General features: G+C 37.9%; 2 protein-coding genes across 2 annotated transcripts in view; both read left to right on the forward strand.

The window, feature by feature from the left end:
• Window positions 1-6,173: 6,173 nt before the first annotated feature.
• Window positions 6,174-25,373, forward strand: part of LOC149023513 (T-complex protein 1 subunit alpha-like) — a 40,753-nt gene continuing 21,553 nt past the window's right edge. The window contains 10 exon segments of the mRNA XM_089144058.1: window positions 6,174-6,301; window positions 13,889-14,048; window positions 14,131-14,195; window positions 15,422-15,511; window positions 15,745-15,831; window positions 15,956-16,015; window positions 16,133-16,183; window positions 16,515-16,610; window positions 23,711-23,744; window positions 23,747-23,775. Of these exon segments, the coding sequence (XP_089000184.1) occupies window positions 13,976-14,048; window positions 14,131-14,195; window positions 15,422-15,511; window positions 15,745-15,831; window positions 15,956-16,015; window positions 16,133-16,183; window positions 16,515-16,610; window positions 23,711-23,744; window positions 23,747-23,775 (585 nt within the window). The 5' untranslated portion in view covers window positions 6,174-6,301; window positions 13,889-13,975.
• LOC149023514 (uncharacterized) lies at window positions 9,658-13,882 on the forward strand. Its single transcript, XM_089144057.1, has 4 exons — window positions 9,658-10,407; window positions 10,530-10,660; window positions 10,769-10,844; window positions 10,965-13,882. Exons 1-4 carry the CDS (start codon window positions 9,798-9,800, stop codon window positions 11,822-11,824), a joined length of 1,677 nt encoding a protein of 558 aa, XP_089000183.1. The 5' UTR covers window positions 9,658-9,797; the 3' UTR covers window positions 11,825-13,882.

A 25,373-nucleotide genomic window follows, 5' to 3' on the forward strand; every position in this document is an offset into this window, starting at 1 on the left:
AATTGTTGAACACCTTCTTCTCCTTGCTGTTCGTTAGTTGAAACTGTTTGGCATTTTTCTCCTCTTGGTTTTGCAGCTCTTCTTTCTAATATCTCTCAGGTTTTATTCAAGCTTCACGTAAATTTGGAACATGTGATTCAATAGGGAATGGCTCAACACATGGAAGAAGGTGGAATTGTTGAACAACAAGGAAGCTGTGGCTTTTAAGAGCTTCTCCTCATTTGTCCTATGGACCTATGGAAGGCTAGAAATGATAGACAGAAAGGAAAAAGGAAATAGTTATCTTTGGAAATTGTAAAAGAAGCAGAAAGGGCCTACTGTGAGTTTAAGGAGCAAGGAATCAAGAGACAGCAGTTGGACATGCACCTGGATAGCAATTGAAGGTTAGACATTGATGACCATAGTTGACTGCCCCCGTGCTGCCCAACATTCGAGTGAGAACTGCTTTGGCTTGAATTTAAAAGGATAAAAAGGGAGGAGCTGGGTTAATGATCCGTAACTCTGAAGGGATTCCCATTAGTGCACTCAAAACCTATTTCTTGCTTCTCAGTTCTTGAAGGAGAGGCTTTGGCATTAAGGATAGGTATGCTTCATGCTATTGGAGACTGCCATGAGCATTTAGAGGTTGAATCATATAATCAGCAGCTGGTCAAAATTATCAATGGGGAAATGGAGTGTCCCTTCCAATGTCTTTCGATCATTCAAGATATTCTATATTTGGCATCTAAATGTTTAAATTTCAAGGCAATGTATATCTCTAGGAGATCTAACCAAGTGGTTGATCATCTAGCAAGGATTGCACTCACCTTGAGGGAGGGTAGAGATTGGCCTGTATCCTCTGCGTGGTTATTAGAGCTTTGCTCGGCCTCACTTTTTCCTCCGTTTGAATAGAATGTTATTTACCCAAAAAAAGGAAGTAAAGTTGGAAAAGATAAACAAGATATGCATAGAGTTTATTGTCTCGCCTTCTTCATATGTTGGGAATTATAGCAAGTTCGAAACAAGCTTTTGTTTGAAGGAGCAATTTCTTCTTCTGATCATATAATTCAACAAACTTTAAAGGAGGCTAGAGACTACATTTTTGGATGTGAAGAGTGAATCTTCTTTCAATGTGAGTACCTCAAACCAGTCTTGGAAGCCCCCTCCTACAGGAATTCTCAAATTAAACTCGGATGCTGCCTTCGAGAATGAAAAGGGAGTTATGGGTTTTGTCTTGTGAGATCATAGGGGAGTTTCTTCAGTTGTGGTCCTGGTTCCCTCCCACTTCTCTTCACCTATGGAGGGTGAAACTTTGGCAATCCAAGAGGGTCTTCTTGCTGCACCTGTAGAGAAGTTTGATTATCTTATGGTGGAAAGTGATTGTCAGCAGTTGACAAAAATTCATTAACTTTCAATTGCCTCCTCCTTTAAGCCTTTTGAATATTGTAGAGGATATCACACATCTCTCTCCTTATTTTTTTACTTGTAATTTTCACTTTGTTCAGTTGCTCATTATCTAGTTGGCAAGGCAGTTGCCTTGACAAGAAGGACTAATTGGACAAATTACATTGTTCGGTTGTTGGATCTATATAATTTTAACACCTTATCTTGCTCTTGCTCTTTGAAATAAATGTTGGTTTACCAAAAAATAAATTGTTCTAAAAGATCCAAAATGTGGGGCTGCAGTTTCCTTTTATCAACTGTGTGTCATTTCTTCCCAACGACTTAAAAAACAAACTAAAGTTGTGTTAAAAAATGAATAGACAAAAAAAATTTGCATTATAAATTATACTAAGGAATAATTATATTTTTTTGGGGTAACCATAGGGACAATTGTTGTTCTCCTTTCTATAGTTGCCTTGCATTATTTGAATTACTTATTCGGATTTTGTATTTTATTTACTTCTATTATTGTTCCTTTGTGGATAAGATTGATTTATTAAGTGATGTAGTATTTTTCATTATTTTAAAATGTCCAAAATAACTCTTGGCCTATTATGAATACGTTTCAACTAGTACTATATCTTGGATTGTCTATGTTTTTTCATTGGGCAATATTTGGGATTGTCTGTGTAGATGTTAATACGCTTGCATCTATCTGGGATTGTCTATGTTTTTTAGTGGTCAATATTTGGAATTGTCTACGTAGATGTTAATACACTTGCATCACATGGGATAACTAAGTATTTATAAAATTTAGAGTAAATTACATTCACATCTTTTTTATTTGTAAACAATTATATTTACACCTCCTATAATTTATTCTATTAGAGACATCTCCTTATGCTTAATATGGTTAGATTTAAGTATAGAAAAACATATTTACCCCTATTGAATCTTAACATAAGTTTTATAAAATAAAAAATGCACATAAAAGTCAGTCAATTTTTAGAGTGATCGTCTTCTTATTTAGAGACTTTTTTAGGAGACCTTTTAGGAAATTGTTTTGAAAATTTTGTCTTATTAAGGATTCAAGATGTCTTGTTTGAATATGAACAGCTTCAAAGTTCTACTATAGTTCGACAAGTTCTAGGTTTTGAATATGTCTTCTCTTTAGGGTTTGAAATAAAAAAGGGTAAGTTCATATGACCTGTGATATGGAGAGTTTATGATCTGACCGGGTTCATACCTCCGAGCCCACTCCGACCCGAGGTGGCCGAGACGGGGAAACCGAATCGCTCCCGAGCGAGCCGGGGGCCGGAAGATCGCTTGCCAAGAAGAAAGATTATCTCAAGCCTGCGTGCTATAATCTTACTTATGGATTAGGGTAATCACCCCCGATGCAACGGGACTCAAGTCTGTGTGGATAATCATCATCAAAGGGATAACTATCGCATAACCTAACGGTTATCTCAGGAGTCCTCTACTAGTCCAAACTAGTAGAAGTCTATCGCTCAACGGATCTTATTGATGAGATCCAACGACTACCCGAAGAAGGCTCTAGTGCATCAAACGAAGGAGATTCGAAGGTACACTCTATATAAACCTCACTACCATACAAGGTGAGGGACGGATCAATCGATCAAAAAGAATACTATCACGAGACTCGGGGTTCGGGACACATGCGATAGATCCAAACTATCGCCGTGCCATCTAGATCACCTTTCCCGTTTCTTCATTCATTAGCCCTCGTTCTAGCGGGCCCGTTTGTGATTAAGTTCATCAGACCGACTTAGCCTTCGGGGGGGTGGACTCCCGACCCACAGTGGTCGGGCCACATCCCGCGCTTTCGTTGGGCGGGAGCATCACGTGGAGATCCAAGGGCTGGGCAGATTTTGGACGCATCAACCTGCAACTTGCCACTGCATGGTTCCTCTATCATTGACCCATACTCCAAGCGCCCAACTGTCCCCCAATGTGAGTTGTGTTTGGTTTGGATTGTTTTTCTTAGAGTGGGGTTGTAGATCAACGCTTTATTTTGTGCAGCTGCATTACACATAATATGTATCCATCTCTGGTAATTTTTTTACGTTTCTCAAAAGAAAGGGCTTCCATTTTCACAAAACAAAGAAAGAAAAAAAGTGCTTCCATCATACAATGCGACACTAATAAATAAACAATGGTAGTATTTTTATGTTCTTTAAAAATATCTAAAATAACTCTTAGTGATATTCAATATTGATTTTAATTTTACATTAAATTTTTTTTACTGGTGGTTTCCAATATCGATATGCATGTTTCAACTGGTACCGTGTTATATCGTAGAATACCTTTACTATAGATGAAGAACTTCTAGAAAAAAAAAAAAGCAATTCTTTTTTGGGTAATTTTCATCTGGACCCCCTGAGGTTTGGTGTATGTCATTTTTAGTCTACAAAAATTGAAACTCTGCATCTGCCTCCCCTGTACTATAGAAAAAGTCAATTGAAGGACAAATTATCATTTCTATGACGAATTTGCCCTTTTTTTAATTAATTTTTTTTTCTTTTACATTTTAAGGGGTTAAAGTTGATTAATTTACAAAATCAGACCCTCCATTACCCAATTCCCAAGTCCCTACTTCTACCTATTCTAAACCCTATTTTTTCCAAATCCTAGATGAAGATTAAAAAATAAAAATTAACTGGTGAAATGTAACCTCCAACTCGTGACCAATCAATTCAAAATCTACCTAAGAGATATATTAGCAGCAATACAGGTAGAACTTAAAAAGCCAAGAAGAAAAGAACAACGACACAGATTGAAAATTTTCTCTGGCTTCAGCGACTCCAATGAATCTGGAATTAACAAGACACCGAAAGAAAGAGAAAGCTAACCTCAACTGTGAAGGAGGACGAGTTCCATCAGTATTAGCGAGACTCCATTTGAGCAATCCGTCCCAGTTGGGTCCTTCTTTTGCCATTTATTGAAACCTACCGAAGGAGAGAGACACCGAATTCGCTCTTCGATTGAAAAACAAGTTGTAGTTTGTGTAGGAATCTTGTTTACGGTAAGCTTAAAGGCAGAAAGGGGAGAAAACTATAAGTAGACCTATAGAGGAAGAACCGCCAATTCTAGAGGGCTCGAACCTTCTGGAATATTAGAGCATATCAACTGAAAAACACGACAGAGAACCGGAGGTAGAGATTGGGGCTGTGGGAGGTCTTTCAACAGTTGGAGATTATGTTTCTTCCAATCGATCTCTCCGGCCAACGATACTTTTTTCTTCCAATTGAAAGCAAAAACCGCCTTCACTTTCTTCTAATTACTGCAAAAATAAGCTTAGATTGAAGAGGGAGAGAAGGAATTGAGAGGAATAAAAATTGAAAAGGGGGAAAACTTAGGTTAGATCCTTGGTTTTCCTTCATGATTTTCGTAAAAATAAACATCGAATATAAGCCAAAATAATCTCGAGTAATCGATTCTGAGAATGATCCAAGCCATCTCCACTATTGTACATGAGAAGCCGTATCTGTTTGCAAACATTGGATCTATAAAGCATGAAGTAGAAATCAAAGCTGAGTGGAGGAGATGTTTGATTTAATTTTGACTGATAAGATGAAAAGCAGAGAATGTGTTTGCGTTAATGTCTGTGTCTGAGAGCGACAGAGATCAATTTTTCTCTCTCTTTACTTTTTAACCACTAATAGCTTCGATCAATTCGGAATCCGAAGAGAGGTAGAGAAGGGGCTGAGAGATAAAATTAATGGAGTTTTGAATTTGAAGAACCTGTGGATACACTTTCACCCATTAATTTCATTTCCTAATCTAGATTTGGATGAAGAATTTTTGGAATGGTAGAACTAGGGATTTGGGAATCGGGTAATGAAGAAGGGTCTGATTTTGTAAATTAATAAACTTTAATCCCTTCAAGTGTAAAAATAAAAAAATTTAAATTAAAAGAAAAAATAAGGGCAAATTCGTCATAGATGTGATAATTTGTCCTTAAATTAACTTTTTCTATAGTACAGGGGAGGCAGATGCAAAGTTTCAATTTTTTTGGATTAAAAATAACATACACCAAACCTCAGGGGTCCAGATGAAAATTACCTTTCTTTTTTTGATATTCTATATGCAGATGTTAAAATAAAATTGCTTTACATGGGAGATAACTAAGTGTATATAAATTTTAGAGCAAATTATATTCACAGCTCCACTATTTGTAAACAATTACATTTACGGCTCTTGAAATTATTATGTTACAAATGCCCTCCTTTTATTTTTATTTTTTTGGTAAGACAAATGCCCTCCTATACCTAACACCATTAGTTTTAAAGATAATTAACCCTATTGAATCTTAATATAAAATTTACAAAATAAAAAAAAAAAAATCAATCAATTTTTAAGGTGAATCAACTTCTTTTTAAAAAACTTTTTAAGAATTTACGTTGAAAAATTTGTTTTATCAATTACTCGAGATATCTTGTTTGAATATGAAAATCTTTCAAAGTTCTACTATAGTTCAGTCAAGTTCTACCATTTGAATATGCCTTCTCTTTTAGGGTTTGAAATAAAGAAAGGTAATTTTGAAAATTTAAAAAATATATTAAATACTGACTCATCACTTAACCGTAGCATATATATATTTTTTTGGTAAAGAATCGTAGCATTCTAACTATAACTATAAGGGGTATGGTTATATAATTTAAAACATAAGGAATGTAAACAGAATAGAATAAATTCGTAGGGTGTAATCGTAATTGTAGGCAACACAGGGGTGTAATTGTATTTTGCTCCAAATTTTGAAAAGGAGGAAGTGACCTAAAAGAGGGTTTTAGCCGTTTAGGGGTTTTGTGTTTGGATTCTGCTTCGGCGATTAGTGCCTTTGGTTCCTCCCTCGTCCGTCTGGCGACATCTCACCACTGCATTTATTCCTTCGGTCAGTGGTTACTCCTTTTCTCCCGTAAGTTTCTTTGGTCTCTCTTTCGTTTTTCAGGAGCACTACATAAGTCAAATAGAACTTCAGGAAACTCTTGATTTTTCTTCCAAAGGCTTACATTTTTGATTTTAGTGTTTTGATTGTTTTTATGGTATATTATGCTTGTAATGTATTCGAATCTCCAATACAAGTCCTAAACTACTACTATAGGATTTTGCCTCCACTTGTTAAATTTAATTTAATCTAAATTTTTTATTTTTTGTTTTTTCCCCTTCTGTACGAGCCTGCTGATGTGAAAGATGGGTTTTCTTGGAATGCTTTGATCATTGAGTGTGTTCTTAAGTCGACTGATTCAATTAAGATGCTTACGTGAGCTTACAGAACTTAATTTGGAAGTTCACGTTTTGTATTGGTGGATTTTTTTTTTGGAACCGTTTTTCGCGATCTGAAAGGGGTTGAGGCAGTATTTTTTGTCCTCCTTTCTGTCCCCAATGAAAATCTGCATAGCTTTGGTGATGAGCCCAAATGGTGTGTCTTACTACTCTTATAAAAACTATAAATCTGTTAAGTGCGTAAAAACTTCATGTTTTACATTAAACACTTGAGGCTAAAACATCTATATTGTTTAAGACCTGACTAAACATCTTGCTCCCAAAGTAAGGGGCAGTTTTTGGTTATAGTGGCATGGCATACTAGGTACTCATGCAGTGTGCACACATCATTAGTTGAGGATACTGACGCTTGGTTCAAAATCAATTTGGCCGCATGGCGTGTTCATTAAGTCTATACTCCATGGACATTTTCTAGAGTACTGTATTTTTTCCTAATAAGGTTTCGGTTAGGTTACTTATATTAATCTATCGGGTGAAGTTCTCATTGCTAAATCTCCCTGGTTGAGTCCACCCAGTTTTGATTCCACCCCCTTACAATTATGATTATCCTTCAAACTCACCATGTGTGGACCGTGGTCGTTTATTTTTTTTGGTCATCAGCCTAGATCAGTCTTTTATTCTTAGCTGTTTGTGTCGATATAAACAAATTCTAGGATATACCATGCAATATGCTTGGAGATATTAGTTCAACGTGAAACCTTCACCTAAGGGGTGACCGACAGTTTGAGAGTTCTCTAATGGTTTTTGCAATCTCATTTGTTTTTCATCATCAAGACAAGAGTTTATTATTGTTGTTTTTTAAGGACCTGTCAAGAGTTTACTCTCTTTTTTGGGTTTAATCCTTCTTTTTGATCTACTTTGTGTAGACCTGCCTAGAGTTTATTGTCATTTTGGGGAAGAATCCTTCTGTTTGATCCATGTTGTGTCAATGCTTATGTATCCTAACAAGTGCATTATAGGATGAAGACCCCTATACCATGTATTACTGACTATTTGTGAATATTTTTTTCTCTTTGAATTCCAAATATTATTTTTCATTTTTTTATATTTTATTTTTATGTTTTAAACAATTTAAACAGAAAAACTGTCACTCCTCATAATTAGTTTATTTTTGTTTCCTTTGGTCAAGTAGATTGAACAAATGGTCCAAGTCTGGTTCCAATTTATTGTTAATTTCTTTAGTTTAAGTAGTAGGAGCAGAATAGCGTTTTAGCTTATTTACTTTATTAGTTTATTAGCTTTTAAAGGTTCAAGTGTCCAAATCATGTCTCAATTACAAAGTCCCATTGTTTGTGAAGTTAAAATAACCACAAACACACAATATCGTGTAGCTAATGGGTTGATCTTAGGGAGATATACCACCTAGTCTTTATCACTTAACATAACGTGAGAGTGAGAAACTTTTTAATTAATTAATTAAATTAAACTAACAGTCCTAAACATGCATCTTACGATTTTTTTTTGGGTGGGGATGAATAAAGAATTCATTACCAAAAGAAAAGAAGGGGGAGGGGAGGGGGAAAGAATACAACACCAAGACTATGGTCTGTGATTGTGGGTTGTTATTTTTTTTTTATTTATTTTGATTAGTGCTACTATTTTTTTAATTTTTTGATTTTAAAAATTATTTTTTAAATTATCTATTTTGAAAAAAAATACATATGTATATATGATTTATGGATTGAGTTTAATGTATGTGAGACACCATCACTTGATCTATGTTGTGATGGTGTTCAATTGAATTTATTGTTGTTAACTATTCAAAAATTACTAAATATTTTCTAAATTTATTTAAAAATTAAAAAAAAAATACTATTTTTGAGTATTTTTTGAATTTTATTTAAAAATAGGAGAATATTATTAGAAGCATGTATGTAATTTTTGTAATGCTTTTGAAGATACTTGGTGTACATCTTGTATCAGGTATATACTTTGAAAGATGTCGGACATCGCTTGGCAAGACGGGAGGCCATTGACCTCAGATAAGAGGAAGTCTGAGTGTAATTATTGCATGAAACAAATAGGAGGAGGTGGGGCCACTAGATTAAAGTGGCATCTAGCTGGGGGAGATAGGGATGTCACAGGATGCCCTAATGTGCCTGTAGAGATCAAACAAGAAATGACACAACACTTGAGGGGTGGAAAGGAAAAGAGGAAGGAGAAGAGAGTACAATGGGAGGAGTTCAAGCATACTTGCCTAGAGGACTCCCCCCATCTAGGAGAGCATGACTTCAACCTAGAGGAGCTAGGAGAGTATGGGGTTTCTAAGTTGGGGGAGGTAGCACAGATGAGGAGGGCTATGATGACGAGCAGAGAGCACCAGAGGTTTGATGACTTGAGGAGGCAACAGAGGGCCATGGGAGCAGGATCCTTTAGAGAGCTAGAGCTTTTGGGAGGCGGATCCCAGCCCATGAAGAAGAGTCAGAGTGTCAGGGAGGGTCCATATTCAATCCCACCCCCATGGGCCCAGACATGGGGTCGAGCTTCATCAACAACAGTCACGGATCCAGATATTCAGATTCTTCACACAGATCTTGCCTTATTTAGGAGGCCAAAGCATAAACAGAGAAAGTTAAAGCACATGTGGGGGAATGTGAAGGAGAAAGTGGGGCATGCTTTCTTCAAATGGGCCTCCTACCATAACATTCCAGCAAATGTAGCACAGGGGCCCTATTATAGGGATATGATTGAGGAGATTAGCAGGGCTGGGAGTGGTGTGCAGGGGCCAACCCCACATGAGCTCTATAATGTATACCTCCCAAAGATTAAAGAAGAGCTGAATGCATACATTAAGGGCTTGAAACCTATGTGGGCTCACTACGGGATTACTCTTATGTGTGGTGGTTGGACTGGTCCCACTAGATCTATTGTCAATTTCATGTTAAATTGTGATGGGAGGATGGTGTACCTTAAGTCAGTGGATGCATCTAGGGAGAAGAGGGATGCGAATTACATATATAAGTTGTTGAAGCAAGTGGTGGTGGAGGTTGGAGTGGATTATGTGGTCCAAATTGTCACAGATAATGGATGTGACTTCAAGAAAGCTGGGATGAAGATGATGGAGAACCCCAGGTTTCAAATACATGCTTCTACTAGTATTCTCTTATTTTTAAATACGTACATGCTTGATGCTTTCTATTAAAAAGCTCTTTTGGACACTAATTTTGGCTAGGTATAAGCTTTTTTGGACTCCATGTGTTGCTCATTGCATAGACCTAATGCTGAAGGACATGGATCAATGCAAGATTGTGAAAAGTGTGGTGGACCAAGCCCAACAAATTAGCACATTCATTTATAACCATGAATATGCACTACATATGATGAGGGACTGGTGTAAGGGTGAGTTAGTGAGGCCAGGAATTATTGGGTTTGCAACCAGTTGGATTGCACTAAAGAGCTTTGAGAGCAATAAGGTTGAGCTGAGGTCGATGTTCTCATCAGAGCAGTGGTTTAATTGGGAGGGTTCTTTAACCCTAGGTGGGAAGACATCACAGAATACTATACTAAGTGAGAATTTTTGGAGTACTGTGAGGATTGTAGTGAAAATACTTGAACCTATGGTGACCGTTTTGAGGATGGTAATTCAACAAAGAAGACCAACTCTACCACACATATGGGCTGCAATTGCTAAGATGAAGCAGCATGTTCAGATGGTCTACCCACAAGACAATAAAAAATTCCTAGAAATCATCCAAAATAGATGGGAGAGGGAACTACAACACCCACTACATAAGGCTGGTGAGCTATTAAAGATTTAAATCTAGTAGATTTAATTTTTATTGTTATTATTTGTTGACTACTTGTGTTTCTCAATTCTCACGCTATTCTCTCTTCTTCCTTCTTGCTTGTCACATTGTTAGCATATTATCTAAATCCCAAGTACCAGTATAAAGATATGCTTGGGATGAGGTTTGATTTGATAAGTGCCGTTGTGACTGTGGTGGAGAGGATGGAACCGGATCCGTCCAAACAAGCAGTCATCAACTCAGAGGTGAAATTGTGATTTGTGAGAGCATTAGTGTCTAGTAGGTAGTTAGGTTAATTCTTTTCATTTTATAATTCAAAGTAAGTTACTGACCTTTGTTAGTGTTTATATTAGATAAAGCCATTCAGGGATGCCATTGGGAGTTTTGGTCGCTCCGTGGCAATATCGGCACGGGAAACCACCGCTGGGGGTTAGTCCAAAATCCAAATCCCTTTATACCATTAATACATTATATTTTATTTTTTAGTTAGTTATTTAAGTTATGTATGACACTATGATCTTGCTATTTGAATCCATATGTTTGTTGCAGCTGAATGGTGGCTGCAATATGGGACTGATGCACCCAACTTGTCTGTGATTGCATGTAAAGTGCTTTCACAGACATGCTCTACAACTAGGTGCAAGTGGAATTGGAGCACTTTCAACCTCATCCACTCGAAGAAGCACAACCGATTGGGTGTGAAGCATTTAAAGGACCGTGTCTATGTGCATTATAATATGAGATTGAAGGAGGATCACATTAAACAGGGGATGGAGAGAGATAATAACGTGATCGAGTTGTCCGACATATTTGAGGTGGACGATGATGATGAAAACCTTTTGTATGAGTGGGTTAGGGATAGAGAAGAGCCGTTGATGGATAAGGAGGGAGGTTGTCTTAGTAGATGTATTGCACAGGAGATGGGGGTTGATGTGGATGACTTCTTGGCCTTGGAGGGGAGAATGTATCCAGAGTTCGCTAGTCCATTCGAGCCACACCCCAGTGCATCGATGAACAGTGAAGATAACATAGAGTTTTCTGAGATTGAGGATGAGGCCACTGGGCCAGCCCAGGGAGTTGATGATGATGATGGTCATGATGGTGTTCAAGCACCTACTGCATCTGGGCCTAGCAACAGCTGTAGAGTGAGTTCACAGCAGCAGCATGCTGCTCCATCTGAGCCCAGCAGCAGCTGTGCTGCGAGTTCTCAGCCGCAGTGTGATGGGGTACCAATAGCACCATTGGTACCAGCGTCCATGAGGGAGAGTCATCTTCAGCTGATTCAGCCTATGCCACAGGAATCACTACGTACATATAGCCGTCGCCGTGGTCGCAGACGTGGACCTTCTGAGGACAGTTCTCAGATGGATGTGGCTAGCTTGGCTGGCTCCACGGGGTCCATGAGCTAGGACGATTCTAATGGATCTGGATATTACAGTGGCATGGAGAGTGTTAGGTCTGCACTATATGAGGCTTATTATGGCTATGGACATGATCCATATGGATATGGATATGGGGGAGTATTATCAACATATGGTGGAGTCGTTGAGGGGGGATGTTCATCTACTTATTCTTTTGATGGTGGTAGCAATTTGCAATCTGCATATGCATCATTAGTGGACTCCATCTTTGGAGTTTCATGAGTACCAGTTGGTCTAGTTCCAGTTATGGTATGGCACGCAGCCAGCTTGCCCAGTTTCAAGAGCAGGTGTCCATTAGATTATCTACCCTTATGGCACATTTCTAAGGATGGGATATCTACATTATGTTGATGGTTCCACCTGTAGATATATAGTGAATTAGTTTCTGGACAACTTCACGCATAATATGTCATGGCCAGCTTTCATCCAATATTCAGAGTACCACTATAGGCAGGGGATGGATCCACCGGTTCTAGCCAAGCACTCAACTTGGAACTGAAAGCTCTGACTTTGTAGTTGGTTATTGTATTTTGTTGACTTGTTGTGTATGTAATTTTCTATCAAGCAATTCATGTATGCTGATTCTATGCTGTATGCAATATAGTTTGTACTTCTTGGAACTAGTCATGTGTTAGCATACTGAATGATGACTTTCCAGTGGTCTTTTTTAGCATAGTACTTGTTCCATTGTATTTATTATGCTTTAAATATGTAGGAGGCAAGGAATGCGATGAAAAACAGGGCATATAAAGTGTCGAAACCATTGTCCAAATGTTCCAAGTTTGGACCTAAATTTTGCCCGAGACCTAGATATCTCGATTTCTGGCCTGGTCGAAACCGGCCTTGAAACCAGGATTCCAATCCTTGACTCCAAGCAATTTGAACAACACACACAGAGCTTGATGAAGATTGAAAAGGGCCAAAAGGCTATTTTGTAAGTTCAATAAAAATTGCAACATCCATCACATAGGTTCAGTAAGTTTGTATTACAAGGCACCTGAATACAATCTCCTGCTAATCCCTAACTGAGAGTCTTCTCTCCCCTTTGAGCATAGCTCACCCTTACACTGCTCACTTCTCCCTACCTGCTCTCCATCCCTTCTCCCTAATATAACCAGAGTGAATCCTAACTAACTGCCTTCCAGTTTCCATGTAGGCCATATCCTCTGTAAAATCCCAGCATGAGTGTGGTGGTGTGGCTCCTCCAATGAATTCCTTCTAGCTGTCCCTGCTCTTTTAATTGGTTCTGTCCCCCACATGTTCAGACCCTAGGCATGACTTGCATGAGTGACTTATCATGGTGTTTTGTATATGTGGTGGTTCCCAACCCCACATCGTCTCTTTTTTCTTTTCTTTTCCTTCCTCTAAATAGTAATTAAGCAAGAAACCGTAATAATCTTTAAGGCTAGAGAAACCCTTTTCTCATAGTAAAGCTCTTAATGATGAGCTATACTGATGATGATCAGAAGGTTCTGGGACAACACAAGGCTTGATTCTGTCTAAGTTTTGAAACAATACAACTGAATCTAGCAGTATCAGATCAACTAGTTGCTAACGGTCCTGATTCAACCTAGCTACTGATCTACCCAATACAAACAGCCAATTCCAAAAACATGCCCGTCTCATTGTAGATTTGTAGTACAACTATTTATAATACAACTCATCAAACATGACAAGTAATGGTCCTTTGAATTGTGGTAATCAATACAAGGGGGTAATTAAATGGTAAAATTAATATGAATGTTGTTATTATATTTGAACGATAGATACTTTTTACAGTTGTTGGTTTCATAGTTGCTGGAATGTGGATTCAAGCATTCAGGTAATCTTTTCCAATTTTCAGATGTATATCGTCCCCCCTTTTTTGGGCTACATATTATTCAAATATAACTGCTTAAAAGTTGTACTATGCGTTTTTCTTTTTTGTCATTGTTGAAACATAATGACTATTTTTTAACTGTACCCGTTGACATTCTAAGCCGTTTGAACATCATTCTTTTGCTGTTTCTGTTATTACTATGGTTAAGGACTGGTTTCTTTTGTGAATGGCAGATCAAGGGTTTGTTTAGTTTCTAACAACCTCTTTAAGAGTTTCAGAAGCTTCATAATAATCACCGAAGCTCTATTACTGCTCTCGCAATGGCGCTTGCAGCGCAAACACCTGATATATTGGGGGAACGGCAGTATGGACAGGATGTTCGCACTCAAAATGGTATGCTTGTTCTTTGTTTCTTCATTTTAAGGTTCTCTCTTTTTGTGGAATCTAAGTGGTTTTGAATTTTTGATATTGGCAGTGGTGGCCTGTCAAGCTGTGGCAAACATTGTGAAATCATCCCTTGGACCTGTTGGTCTGGATAAGGTAACTGTACTGTTTCCCAGTGAACCTGTTTTTTTTTTTTTTCTTTTCGTTCTCCTTAGACTTGGTTGTGTTCTTGCTCAGCTAATGGTAAATCTGGGTTTGGGTCTGAAATGGGTTAGGGTAGAACAAAGAATGGAATTGGGGAAGATGAGGGTGTAGGAGTCATTTTATGTCCAAGTTATATGCCTCATCATCACTTAACAGCCTGTTTGTAGTGGACCTTAAAATAAATGTGTGTTCCTAAATCAAGGGGGTGTAGTAGGTGGTTTGGGAACCCTTGTATTTGTTAATGTTTTGGCAAGGTATGGAGTTGCTAGTTTCCCTTTTCTTTCTCTTATCCATTTGTCTCTCTTTATTGAAGCTGAAGTTTGTCATCAGTTCAACCTTGATAAATGGTTAAGTTGCGCTGTTGCAGCCTGTGGGTTGTGGGTTCAAAACTTGGTGACAGCTTTTCCTGCGAAGCAAGGGGTAAAGCTGTAGGAATTTGTTCCTCCCAGACTGAATGGCTTGTACTGGGTGGCTCTTTTTTTAAGGTTTATTCGTTGGTTCCATGCAAGGTCTATGGGTTTAACATCTGTTCCACTGAATATCTATGGTTGGTGCTTCTGATTTTGTCGAATTGATCTGTGTTACATGAATTATTACTTGATTTTAGTCAATTCAACTGACAGTATAAGAGATATTTTGGTAGGCTATACCTTGTTCCTGCTATCTTGATTCGGACATATCTCTTTGCATCTCAGCTATATTCACTCTGCATTTGTGAGTCTCTGACTGGCCTTACAGCTAAACTTCAGATATGCTTTAGCCGTGATTGACATTTCTCCAGAGAATTCCTAGAATTAGCTGCAGATAATGTGTCAAATTGTTTGACACTTCCTTCTTCTGTGTCATTTCATTCATCTCTATTATTTGATTCTTCATGAGGAAGGGCATGCATAGTTTAGGTCTTGTACCAACTATGGCCCCAAATGGAGCCTATTGGAGGCAAGTATACCTGTAGCCGACCCCCTTTATGCTGAGTTTCTCCTGACTTGTCTGGCTTTGCCATTTTCCCTTTTACTTTCATTTACCATCTGTCACTTTTCCTTCTAGTTGCCATTGTTTTTAGTTTAATTCTTTGGGGGGGGGGGATCCATGTAGCTGACCCCATTTAGTTGGGGATGAGGTTGAGGGTGTTCTTGCTTTCTGTGCATTCTTTGACACTTCTCTTGATCAATTCTCAGATGCTGGTTGATGATATTGGTGATGTAACAATTACTAATGATGGTGCTACGATACTGAAGATGTTAGAAGTTGAGCATCCAGCTGCCAAGGTTTTCTGCTCCTTGTTTTTCAGTTCTTTTTCTTTTTCTTCACATTCTATGTTTCTCTTCCCTCATATATACTTTGATTTTATTCAAATGCTCCTTCAAATGGGTAAAATATATCACCTCTTTCCTGTGAATCCTTTTATATGTAAATAAAAATGGTGAAAGCTCTTTGTATGTGGATTAGCCCCTTTTGCTATCCACCACTTACATTTAGCATTTTCCTTGTCTGAGGATAGGTACTTGTGGAGTTGGCTGAGCTTCAAGATCGAGAAGTTGGAGATGGAACAACCTCTGTGGTCATCGTAGCTGCAGAGCTACTTAAGGTAATGATAATTGAAGTGTTTCTTATGCTTGTTTTACTATTTCAGATGCTCTTTGCAAAATAGTGGATCTTTCTTATGATGACAATTTAATGTTGACATTGATGCTCTAACTTGAATCTTGCAGAGAGCAAATGATTTAGTGAGAAACAAGATCCATCCAACTTCTATAATCAGTGGATATAGAGTGAGCTTTTAATTCTCTGTGCAATTTCCTGGTTTAGGAGTTTGCATGGTAATATGAAAATTTATTTTGTTCTTTTTCTTACTTTATTTGCACTGGAATTTGTTTTTGTTTTGGCAGCTTGCTATGAGGGAAGCATGCAAATATGTGGATGAGAAACTAGCAGTAAAGGTGCGATCTCCCTGATCTACTTTTCATCCGTGATTCTGTGCACATTGGACCTTTATCTCCATGCATCAACTTATTTGTTGATCTCTATCCATGGACTATAAACTTTACTTATCAGAATGCATTATGAGACTGTCAATTTTAGTGAGGGTGGAACCCGCCATTCAATAGTTCCAAGTAGGTTTGTGTAAAGGACAACTCTGCTCATGAGATAGTTTCAACTAATAGATGGTTCATCACTAACTACGTTGACCAAAATCTCAAAAGGGGGGGGTTATGTTATTACAAGGCCTTTCCTATTTGTTGGCTTCATACATAGAATGTGCATATCCAGGTTGAAAAGCTTGGAAAAGATGCCCTCATAAATTGTGCCAAGACGAGCATGTCCTCAAAGTTGATAGCTAGGGACAGTGACTTCTTCGGAAATTTGGTAAGCAAATTTGTTTATTGAACCGTATGAATTTTCTTTCATCTTATTTTGTTACTTTTGTTTGGTAGATTATGTTGTATTTTGGAATGAATAGTGCCATGTATCCTAGTCTAGTTATTGATGCAAGATAGAATCCAACTAGGATCGCATAGATTGATAAATAAACACCCTTATTAGTGACTAAACCATGGTTGTCAAGGCAACCAAAGTGGTTGGGGCTCCACAGGTGATTAGGTGATAAAGCGGCGCCTAGGCGTCTATAAGACCACTAGAGCGGTTGGGTCAAATTTTTTCAATATAATTAGTTTTAAATTGATAAATTTCTTTTATAAGCTGAACAAACATTTAAGAATCACATCCATTGGGATGCATAGACTAAACAAATTGAGGGAGCATACCTTCTTTGGGATCCATGGGAGACGATCAAGAATGTGGTGGAATCTTTTATTGTTTAGTCTCCTATGATCAATGATCTCTATCAACATCGGGATCTTCTCCTCGCTCCCCTTATATGTAGAGGATAATATATGATTCATTAGGGTTAGAGGAGGGACTCAACATCTCCTTATATAGGCAACTCATTAGATCTCCCATTAAGATCTAATAGGTGACCCTATTAAGTCCACGCTAGCCAACCCATGTTAGAATTATAATAGCAGTAGATCTCCCATATGGGAACAATTGGAAAACCCAATACAGTAGGATACATTGAAATGTAGTTCCTTGATATAAATTATTCTTAAATATTCTAACATTCTAACTAGAGTTGAATAAAACAAAACTCTTGTTGTTTTCAAGAAAACAGTTGAAAAGACATCAAAAACATTTTGAACTTTATGTGCACTACTTTATATTGGTCTAGAGATAATTACTAAAATTCAGCCCCTTCACATATAGTCTTAAATACCAAATCATAGTTGTAAGTTAGTAACTACCTCTTTTAAGTGACAAAGGACCATCCATGCTCACAAGTATTGTTTACTCTGCTGAAATGAATGTAATATGGTAGTGTGGCAATGGAATAACATTCTGTATAAAATCCTCATGTGTCATTCCTTAGGAGAGTCTAAATCTCTCACTTTATATGACCCTAGGGCACTATAGAATATATTTTTATGGTTCCAATGAACTTGTAATATCATTCTTTAACAACTTGAGTTTAACTTTATTTGTTAGATGATATACATTGAGGCTAATAAATGGAATGCCCCAGCCCTTGCTTAAGGTTAACACATGTCTTAAAAGTTTCACACAATATGTAACATGATAATGATGAAAGCAACCATGTGTCAGAGAAGATTTTTAGATAATTAGTGCATAAAAATTCCAAAACACAAGTACAGTTGAATTTTTTTGTTACATAATAGAGTAAAGTGCAAGAACTCCAATTGAACAACTGCACTAAAGGAAGCTTCCAAGCCCCTAGTCATTGTATGTCTCTTAAAGGCATTAGCGCAGAGGCCCTTAGTTAGGGGATCTGTTGCCATATCATTTGTAGCAACGTGCTTCATTATGATGGCACCTTCTTTATCATTTTCCTTAATGGTCAATTACTTTAACTTCTATGTGTTTAGACCTTGTGATATGCTTATTTTCGTTAATAAACAACATGACAAAATTATTATCACAATACAACTGGATAGGTCTATCCCCAAAATAAAAAACTGTCAACTATGTGGTGAGATGCCTCGGCCAAACTGCATGAGTAGTTGCTCCATAGCACCACAAATTTCGATAGGTATCAAGGTTTTGATCGAAACTTGGAATTTTTTTCGGTCCCTTAGTTTTTCGCTTCTGAGGTTCCCAAGTTTCGATCGAATTTTGTTTTATGGTCTGAATTAAAAGAAGCACTAAGGAGGATAAAACTTGGCAAGACACAAGGTCCTGATGAAATCCCAATAGAAGTATGGAAGAGCTTAGGAACCCATGGACTAGTTTGGTTCACTAAGTTGTTTAATAAGATTATGAGCATAGGGAAAATGCCAAATGAATGGAGGAGAAGCATCGTGGTTCCAATTTACTAAAATAAAGGAGATATTCAAAGCTGCAATAACTAATGGGGCGTTAAACTGATGAGCCAAATTATATAATTATGGGAGAGAGTAATTGAAACCCATTTGAGACACTTAACTACAATTACGGAGACCCAGGTTAGGTTTATGTTGGGAAGATCTACAACGGAGCCTATTTACCTAATTAGGAGACTTATGGAAATGTATAGAGAATGTAGGAAAGACCTTCCTAAGGTATTTATTGAGCTAGAAAAAGCTTATGATAGAGTTCTTAGAGCGTTAATTTGGCAAGTACTTGAGAAAAGAAGTGTTGCAAGTAGATATTTAGACATAGTTAATGATGGAGTTTTTTTATGTGTGAGTCCCTTTAGTGGACCATAAACTAATGTTTGGTACCCTTAATGCAATATATATTGTTTGGGTCCCAAGCAGACTAACACCGTTAACCGCCATTAAGTATATTCAAATTTCAAACGTAAAAAGACCAAAGTGCCTTTTAGATTATTTAATACATTGTATTAATATATGGTTTTAAAAGAGATAATTAGTCATTAAGCATGAATTATATGGTTAAAAACTATATAATCCAAAAAAAAGAAAAAAAATTATAATAACACGTATTAAATAACTTGAGGGGCATTTTGGTCCTTCAACGTTTGAAATTTGAATATACTTAATGATAACTAACGGTGTTAGTCTGGTTAGGACCCACACGTAATATATTGTACTAAAGGGACCCAACATTAGTTTGTGGTCCACTAAGGGGACCCACACGTAAAAAACTCTTTAAGGATATGTATGATGGTTCGGTGATAAGTGTAAGAACAGTGGGGGGACAAAGTAATGAATTCCCAATTGCAGTGGGGCTACATCAAGGATCAACTTTAAGCCTGTATATATTTGCACTTGTAATGGATGAATCAACCAAAGACATTCAAGATGAGGTCCCCTGGTGTATGCTTTTTGTTGATGATATTGTGTTGATAGATGATACTCGTGGGAAAACTAAGTAGAATGAAGACAAAATATCTAGTTTGTAACTTTAGTCATGATCGGGCAGACGATGAGGTGGTGATGCTTGATGATAAGGAGATTCCTTAGAGTGATTGTTTTAGATACTTAGGTTAAATGATAAATAAAAGAGGTGATATAAATGATGATGTTTCCCAAAGAATTAAAATAGGGTGGATGAAACGGAGAGGTGAGTCCGAGGTCTTGTGTGATCGGCATATTCCATTAAAGCTTAAAGGAAAATTTTATAGGACCGTTGTTTGATTAGCTATGATGTACGGTGTAGAGTGTTGGGTTGTTAAAAAGAATCATATAGATAAACTCAATGTAGTAGAAATGAGGATGCTAAGATGGATGAGCGGAAAAACTAAGAAGGGTAAGATAAGGAATGATCATATTAGAGTTGGCTTGGGAGTTGCTCCCATAAGTGATAAGCTTCAAGGAAGTCATTTGAGAGGTGGCACGACCACATTCAATGGAGACCTATAAATGCCCCTGTATGGAGAAATGATATAATCCAGATTGAAGTGACTAGAAGAGCTAGGGGTAGACCTAAGATAACCTTAAGAGAAGTGGTGAGAAAGGATATGCATAGCTTAGGTTTTGTATCTAGCATGACTTCAAACAGAATTGATTGGAAGACAAGAATCCATGTAGCCGACCCCATTTAGTTGGGACAAGCCTTATTGTTGTTGTTGTCGTAGAGTTTAAGCCTTTCCCACCAATTGTAGGGTTATATATAGCACACCCATCGCAATGTAAAGAAAGTTGAATTGAATACAAGAATCTGAATTTGAGGGAATTGAGTAGTGATCTTCTTAAGAGGGCCGCAACGGATTTTTGAGAGCATCTTCTTCCAGTTCCAGCAAGTTCTTCCAATCGCTAGCATCAGTCAACAAATTAGCAGCACCTACAAGTAAGTACAGCATTCCAGCTCCCTTCCTCCTCCTCTCTTACTTGCAACCCTCCCCCACCCTTCCCCTTTCTTGTGCAACCTCCCCAACCCCCTTCCCAACCCTGTGGCAGCCCCAACAGTCCCCTCCCACCCCTTCGATCACCACTAGACCCCTCCCCCACCCTTTCAGCAACCTAGGGAGCACCCCCTACTCTCTCCCTCCCCTTTCTCCCATTCGGCCCTCTCTTTCCCCTCCTACTTCTTGTTGCAGGTCTGAAAACCAGAAAAGAAAAGAAAAGAGAGTAGAAAGAAAAAGGAAGAAAGGAAAGAAAGAAAAGAAAGAAAGAGAAAAGACCAAGAGAGTGCCCGCCTGAGACACTCACAACTCCCCAGACGTTCCAGACCCCAAGAACCCTCAAACAACCCATCTCTTTTTCTGTCTTGTCTTTCATCATCCCTAAACCCTCCTATACCCAACCACATGTTTCCTTGATCACCTTAGGGCAAAACTTGGTATCACTAAAGGCTCCCCCATGTTTTTTCTTGGAATTCATATTGACTTTGGGTATCTCCAAACCATTCCATAGAGATTTGTAAAAACCCTCACCATCCCAAGAACCAGCCCATGCTGAATTTGCCCCATCCCTAACTATCTCAAACCATATCTGTATAGACCCTAATTCACCCCATTGCTTTCCCCTATGAACCTTAGTTCATTCCACAACTCTCAAGTCTCAACAAAACCTTAAACCCATCCCGCATTTATCTGTTAACCAAGTTCTAAAGTCCATTAGATTTTTGTTAATCCCCCATCTTTACCCTCCCTAAATCCTAATTTTCCCATCCTTAGTCTTTCCATCTAGGTTTGTCAAAATCTCCCATTCCCAGATTTGTTAATTATTTTGCTGGTTCACAAGTGGAGAGGATTCTGGGCTAGCCTAGTTGTAGGGAAACAATCACAAAACCCTAACCCTGGAATCTTGGTTACATTACCAAGAGAGGAATGGACGTCCACTTGGATATGATATTACTGGGGGTCTGGGCCAGTCTTCAGGATTCTCTAATTGAACCAGCAGCAAATTAGGGTTTAAACACTTGCTGTTTGTGTTAAAATCTCAGTGGACAGCAGCTGGTTATACTCCGAACCCCCTGCGGATAGGCTAATTGGAAGCCCAAGTGTTAGGGTTAAGTTTAGGGTAGTCTGGGGTTAATGTGGAAGTAGCTTGGGGTTACGATAGCCGGGTGGGTTTATGGTTTTGTTGAGACTTGGAAAGTTGATGGAAATATACTGTTCCATTCGGGAAAGCTGGGTAAATTGCAGGGTTTTCACAGGTTAGGGTTGATATAGTTAGGATGGGGCAATTCACATGGGCTGGTTAAGTATGGGATGATTCAAGGGTTTGATTAGGCTATAATTAACTCTATTTTTGTTGTATTGTGATTTCAAAATTAATTCTAGGGGTTTGGGTTTCAAAAATAGGTCTTCTTGTTGGATTAGGACTCTTGAGGGTTGGCTAGGGTTAGGGTTTGGAGGGGAGATAGAGAAGGTGTAGGAGAAGGTAATCCTAAAAAGGGTTTAGGGTTTGGTTGAAAGGTTAGGGAGTTATGAGTGTCTCACTGAAACTAGGGTTTAGGGTTTCTAGAGTTAGAAATTGCAGAAATTCTAAACTAATAGAATGATCGATTAATGGAGATGGAAATAGGGGTAAGACTAGGAGAAGGGTGCAATCCTATTTGTAGAGGGGGAGGGAATGGATTAGGGGAGGCGGTTTCTGGGATTGGGATGGGTCTGCTGCTGCTCGAAGCTGTGGGGGGGGTTGTTCGGAAGTTGCCAAGGGTTTGTAGAGGGAGTTAGGGTAGGTTGGGGGTTGGGGGTGAAGGATCTCTTGATGGTCGCTGGAACTTGACTGTGTCTAGGCTAATGAAGGAGGAGATGAAGTTGGATTTCTTCCTTGGGATCCCACAACTCCACTCAAGTCTTCCTTCAATTTTCCTTTTATTTTTTCAGATCATCCTATGTTACATGAGAGGTTGGCTCTATTTATAGCCTTATGTTGAAGGAAAATTAAACTAGGACTAAACAAATAAAAGAATATTTAGGACTTAACAAAAGAATCCTACTCGGACTCAACTAAGGAATCCTATTTGGATTAGAATTCCCTAGTACAAGACTCAACTTCTAAACTAGGAAAGGACTCTTAAGTGAGTGTTCTTAAACAAATACATCTAGCAAATCAACTTTAAAAAGGAATCCTACTTGAAATTACATTCCAACTTAGGATTAAGACTCTAACCAACTGACCAAATGAAAAACAAACAGTAGATCCTTGCTTCCAAAATTACTTTGGGTTCTTCTAGAGCACTTTGGAGCCAAAGGATGTGGGAAATGACGAAATTACCCTTCATAGGTTTCAGCCACACCTTGGATGCCCCAGTGGAGGCTTGTTTTGAGCTCCAATTCTGAGGGGCCTTATGGTTGTTGATCCTGGTTACATCAAGATAGGTCAAACCACTATAAAATTCTTATGTTGTAGTTGCTTGAATTTTCGTTTCAATTGACTAATTAGTTTTAATTTGCAAAAAATGTTTAAATTAGTCAAATCTCCTAGAGGTATACTATTCACCTCCCCCCTCTAGGTTGCATTTACACATTGCATACAAAGTGACCAAACGCCATTCCCTCCTTTTCTTCACTATCTTTACTATCATCATGTATGGTCGGTTTGATGGGATCTGTTAATATTATTAGTTCTTATTTTTTGTAAATTGTCTTTGTAGGACCTCATTATAGTTTGTATTATTTCCCTCATTACACAATCTAGTCTTCCCATGTCCTCTTTGATGTGGAGGTAAATGTGTAAACGTGATATTTATCTTGTATGCTTGTGAATTTTTGTTCTTTTCTGGAACAGTAGAAGGTTTTTGATATTTCTAGCAATTAATTAACTGCCGATTCTAGGCCTAAATAATTGACACCTTGCCTTATTTCAGGAAGATATTGAAGTTCTTTTTCCTTAAATTTTTTTCCTGATACTTGTAGAGATGCTAAAATGGGTTAAATTCGTCACTATGTTGTTTGGTGTCTCTTTTTCTTTGGCTTGCTACGCACCTGTCTCTTTGAAGTTATATTTTTCATGCTAATTTTGTTCTTGTGTTTTTTCCCCCTTTTCCCCCTTGTCCAGGTTGTAGATGCAGTTCAAGCTATTAAGACAACCAATGCTCGGGGGAGATAAAATATCCAATCAAGGTGAGTTGTTTTGGTTCTTGATTGTGGTGCTTTTGAAGAATAACCGTAAATGTTTAACTAGTTGGTTTATTTTTGGAAAAGAATAGTTTGTTTATATTGTTCCATAAATGACATTGATTAGGGTTAGTTTACATGATTTATACTAAGTAGCATGAAGATTGAATATCTAGTGTGTAACTTTGGTTGTGATCCAAACGGATGATGAGAAGGGGATTCCACAAAGCAATTATTTTAGGGACCTTGCTTCAATTATAAATAAAGATGGCGACATAGAGGATGATGGTTTCTAATCAATTAAAATAGGGTGGATGAAGTGGAGCGGTGCGTCCAAGGTCTTGTGTGATAGACATATCTCTTTCAACCTCATAGGAAAATTATATAGGACGGTAGAAGTGTAGAACCATCATACGATCAACTAAGATGTATGGTGCAAAGTGCTGGGTTGTTAAGAATGTCATATAGATAAACTTAGCGTAGCAAAAATGAGGATTCTAAGATGGATGAATGGCAAAACTGGGAAGAATAAAGTAATGAATGATCATATTAGAGCTGGTTTTGAGGTAACTCTAATAAATGATATGCTAGAATTTGATTGAGGTGGCATAGCCATGTTCAACAAAGGCCTTTAAATGCCCTTGTATGGAAAAATGTTTTGTTTTTAAAGAAAACTTAAATATAAATATGCATGGGGAATCAATATTCAACTCATGTATCCATGTTTTTGTTTCATTATGGTGGCCTATTACATTGTTACCTGTGCAATGAAGGCCTATTCCAAGGAAAAAGAACCTAAGTTGGTGTTGGAACTGCATCAGTTAAATTTTTCCGGGTTTAGGACAAGATTCAAGACCTCGGTTTTGGAGGCTGGTTTTAGCCAGCCAGAAACTGAGACCTGGCTGAGATCTCGGCTAAAGATGGACCAAAACCATGGAATTTTCCCTGGAAATGTTGGTACTTGGTTTTGGTCCTAATTGAGTATATTTTGTGCTGGGTCTTGGCATATATCTTTTTGAGGGTTTCTAGACACAATGAATGAACTATTTTGCATAAAAATCATTGAAAAAACTGAGTCATATCCTACTAGTTTAGAGCCATATAATCCATTACCGACAAACACAACGAGTTGTAATCTAGTGTACTTTAAATTTTGGTACAATCAACATTCCATGACAAACAAGATGTTGTTAACCACGAACAGAAGAAGCCAAAGAAACTTTTGCTGTGATCTCCACTTAATTCCATGACGAGTTCCTTGGTGGATCCACCCACAAGTTGCATACCATTCATTGCATCTGCCTCAGCCTCTCCTCCAAAATGTGCAACCTACCCATCAATGAAACTGTAAGTGGATGATGGATGAACTAGGTGTGATGGGTACTGAAAGATGGAGTCCACATAGAAATTTGGAAAGAACACACATACCTTTTATCAGCGAGCCTTAATCCACCTTAATCTAACAAATGGGAGGATGAATCACGATTGAGTGGAGGGGATTCACAAGAAAAATGGAGGTTTTTTAAAATGCCTTTAGGAGAAGTTTGAGATGGCAGAAACTACGGAGAAGATGGAGGTGAATCTACAAATTTCACAAATATCGT

Source organism: Hakea prostrata, chromosome 2 (genome assembly GCF_041222555.1).
Source record: "Hakea prostrata isolate BN-2017 chromosome 2, UWA_Hpros_2, whole genome shotgun sequence".
Taxonomy (NCBI): domain Eukaryota; kingdom Viridiplantae; phylum Streptophyta; class Magnoliopsida; order Proteales; family Proteaceae; genus Hakea; species Hakea prostrata.

Excerpts from the sequence above, each read along its gene's own strand:
- LOC149023514 (XM_089144057.1), top strand. The coding sequence starts at position 9,798 with ATGCTTTCTATTAAAAAGCTCTTTTGGACACTAATTTTGGCTAGGTAT. Across the intron at positions 10,661-10,768 it reads AAGCAGTCATCAACTCAGAG|ATAAAGCCATTCAGGGATGC; the intron begins GTGAAATTGTGA and ends TGTTTATATTAG. Across the intron at positions 10,845-10,964 it reads ACGGGAAACCACCGCTGGGG|CTGAATGGTGGCTGCAATAT; the intron begins GTTAGTCCAAAA and ends TGTTTGTTGCAG.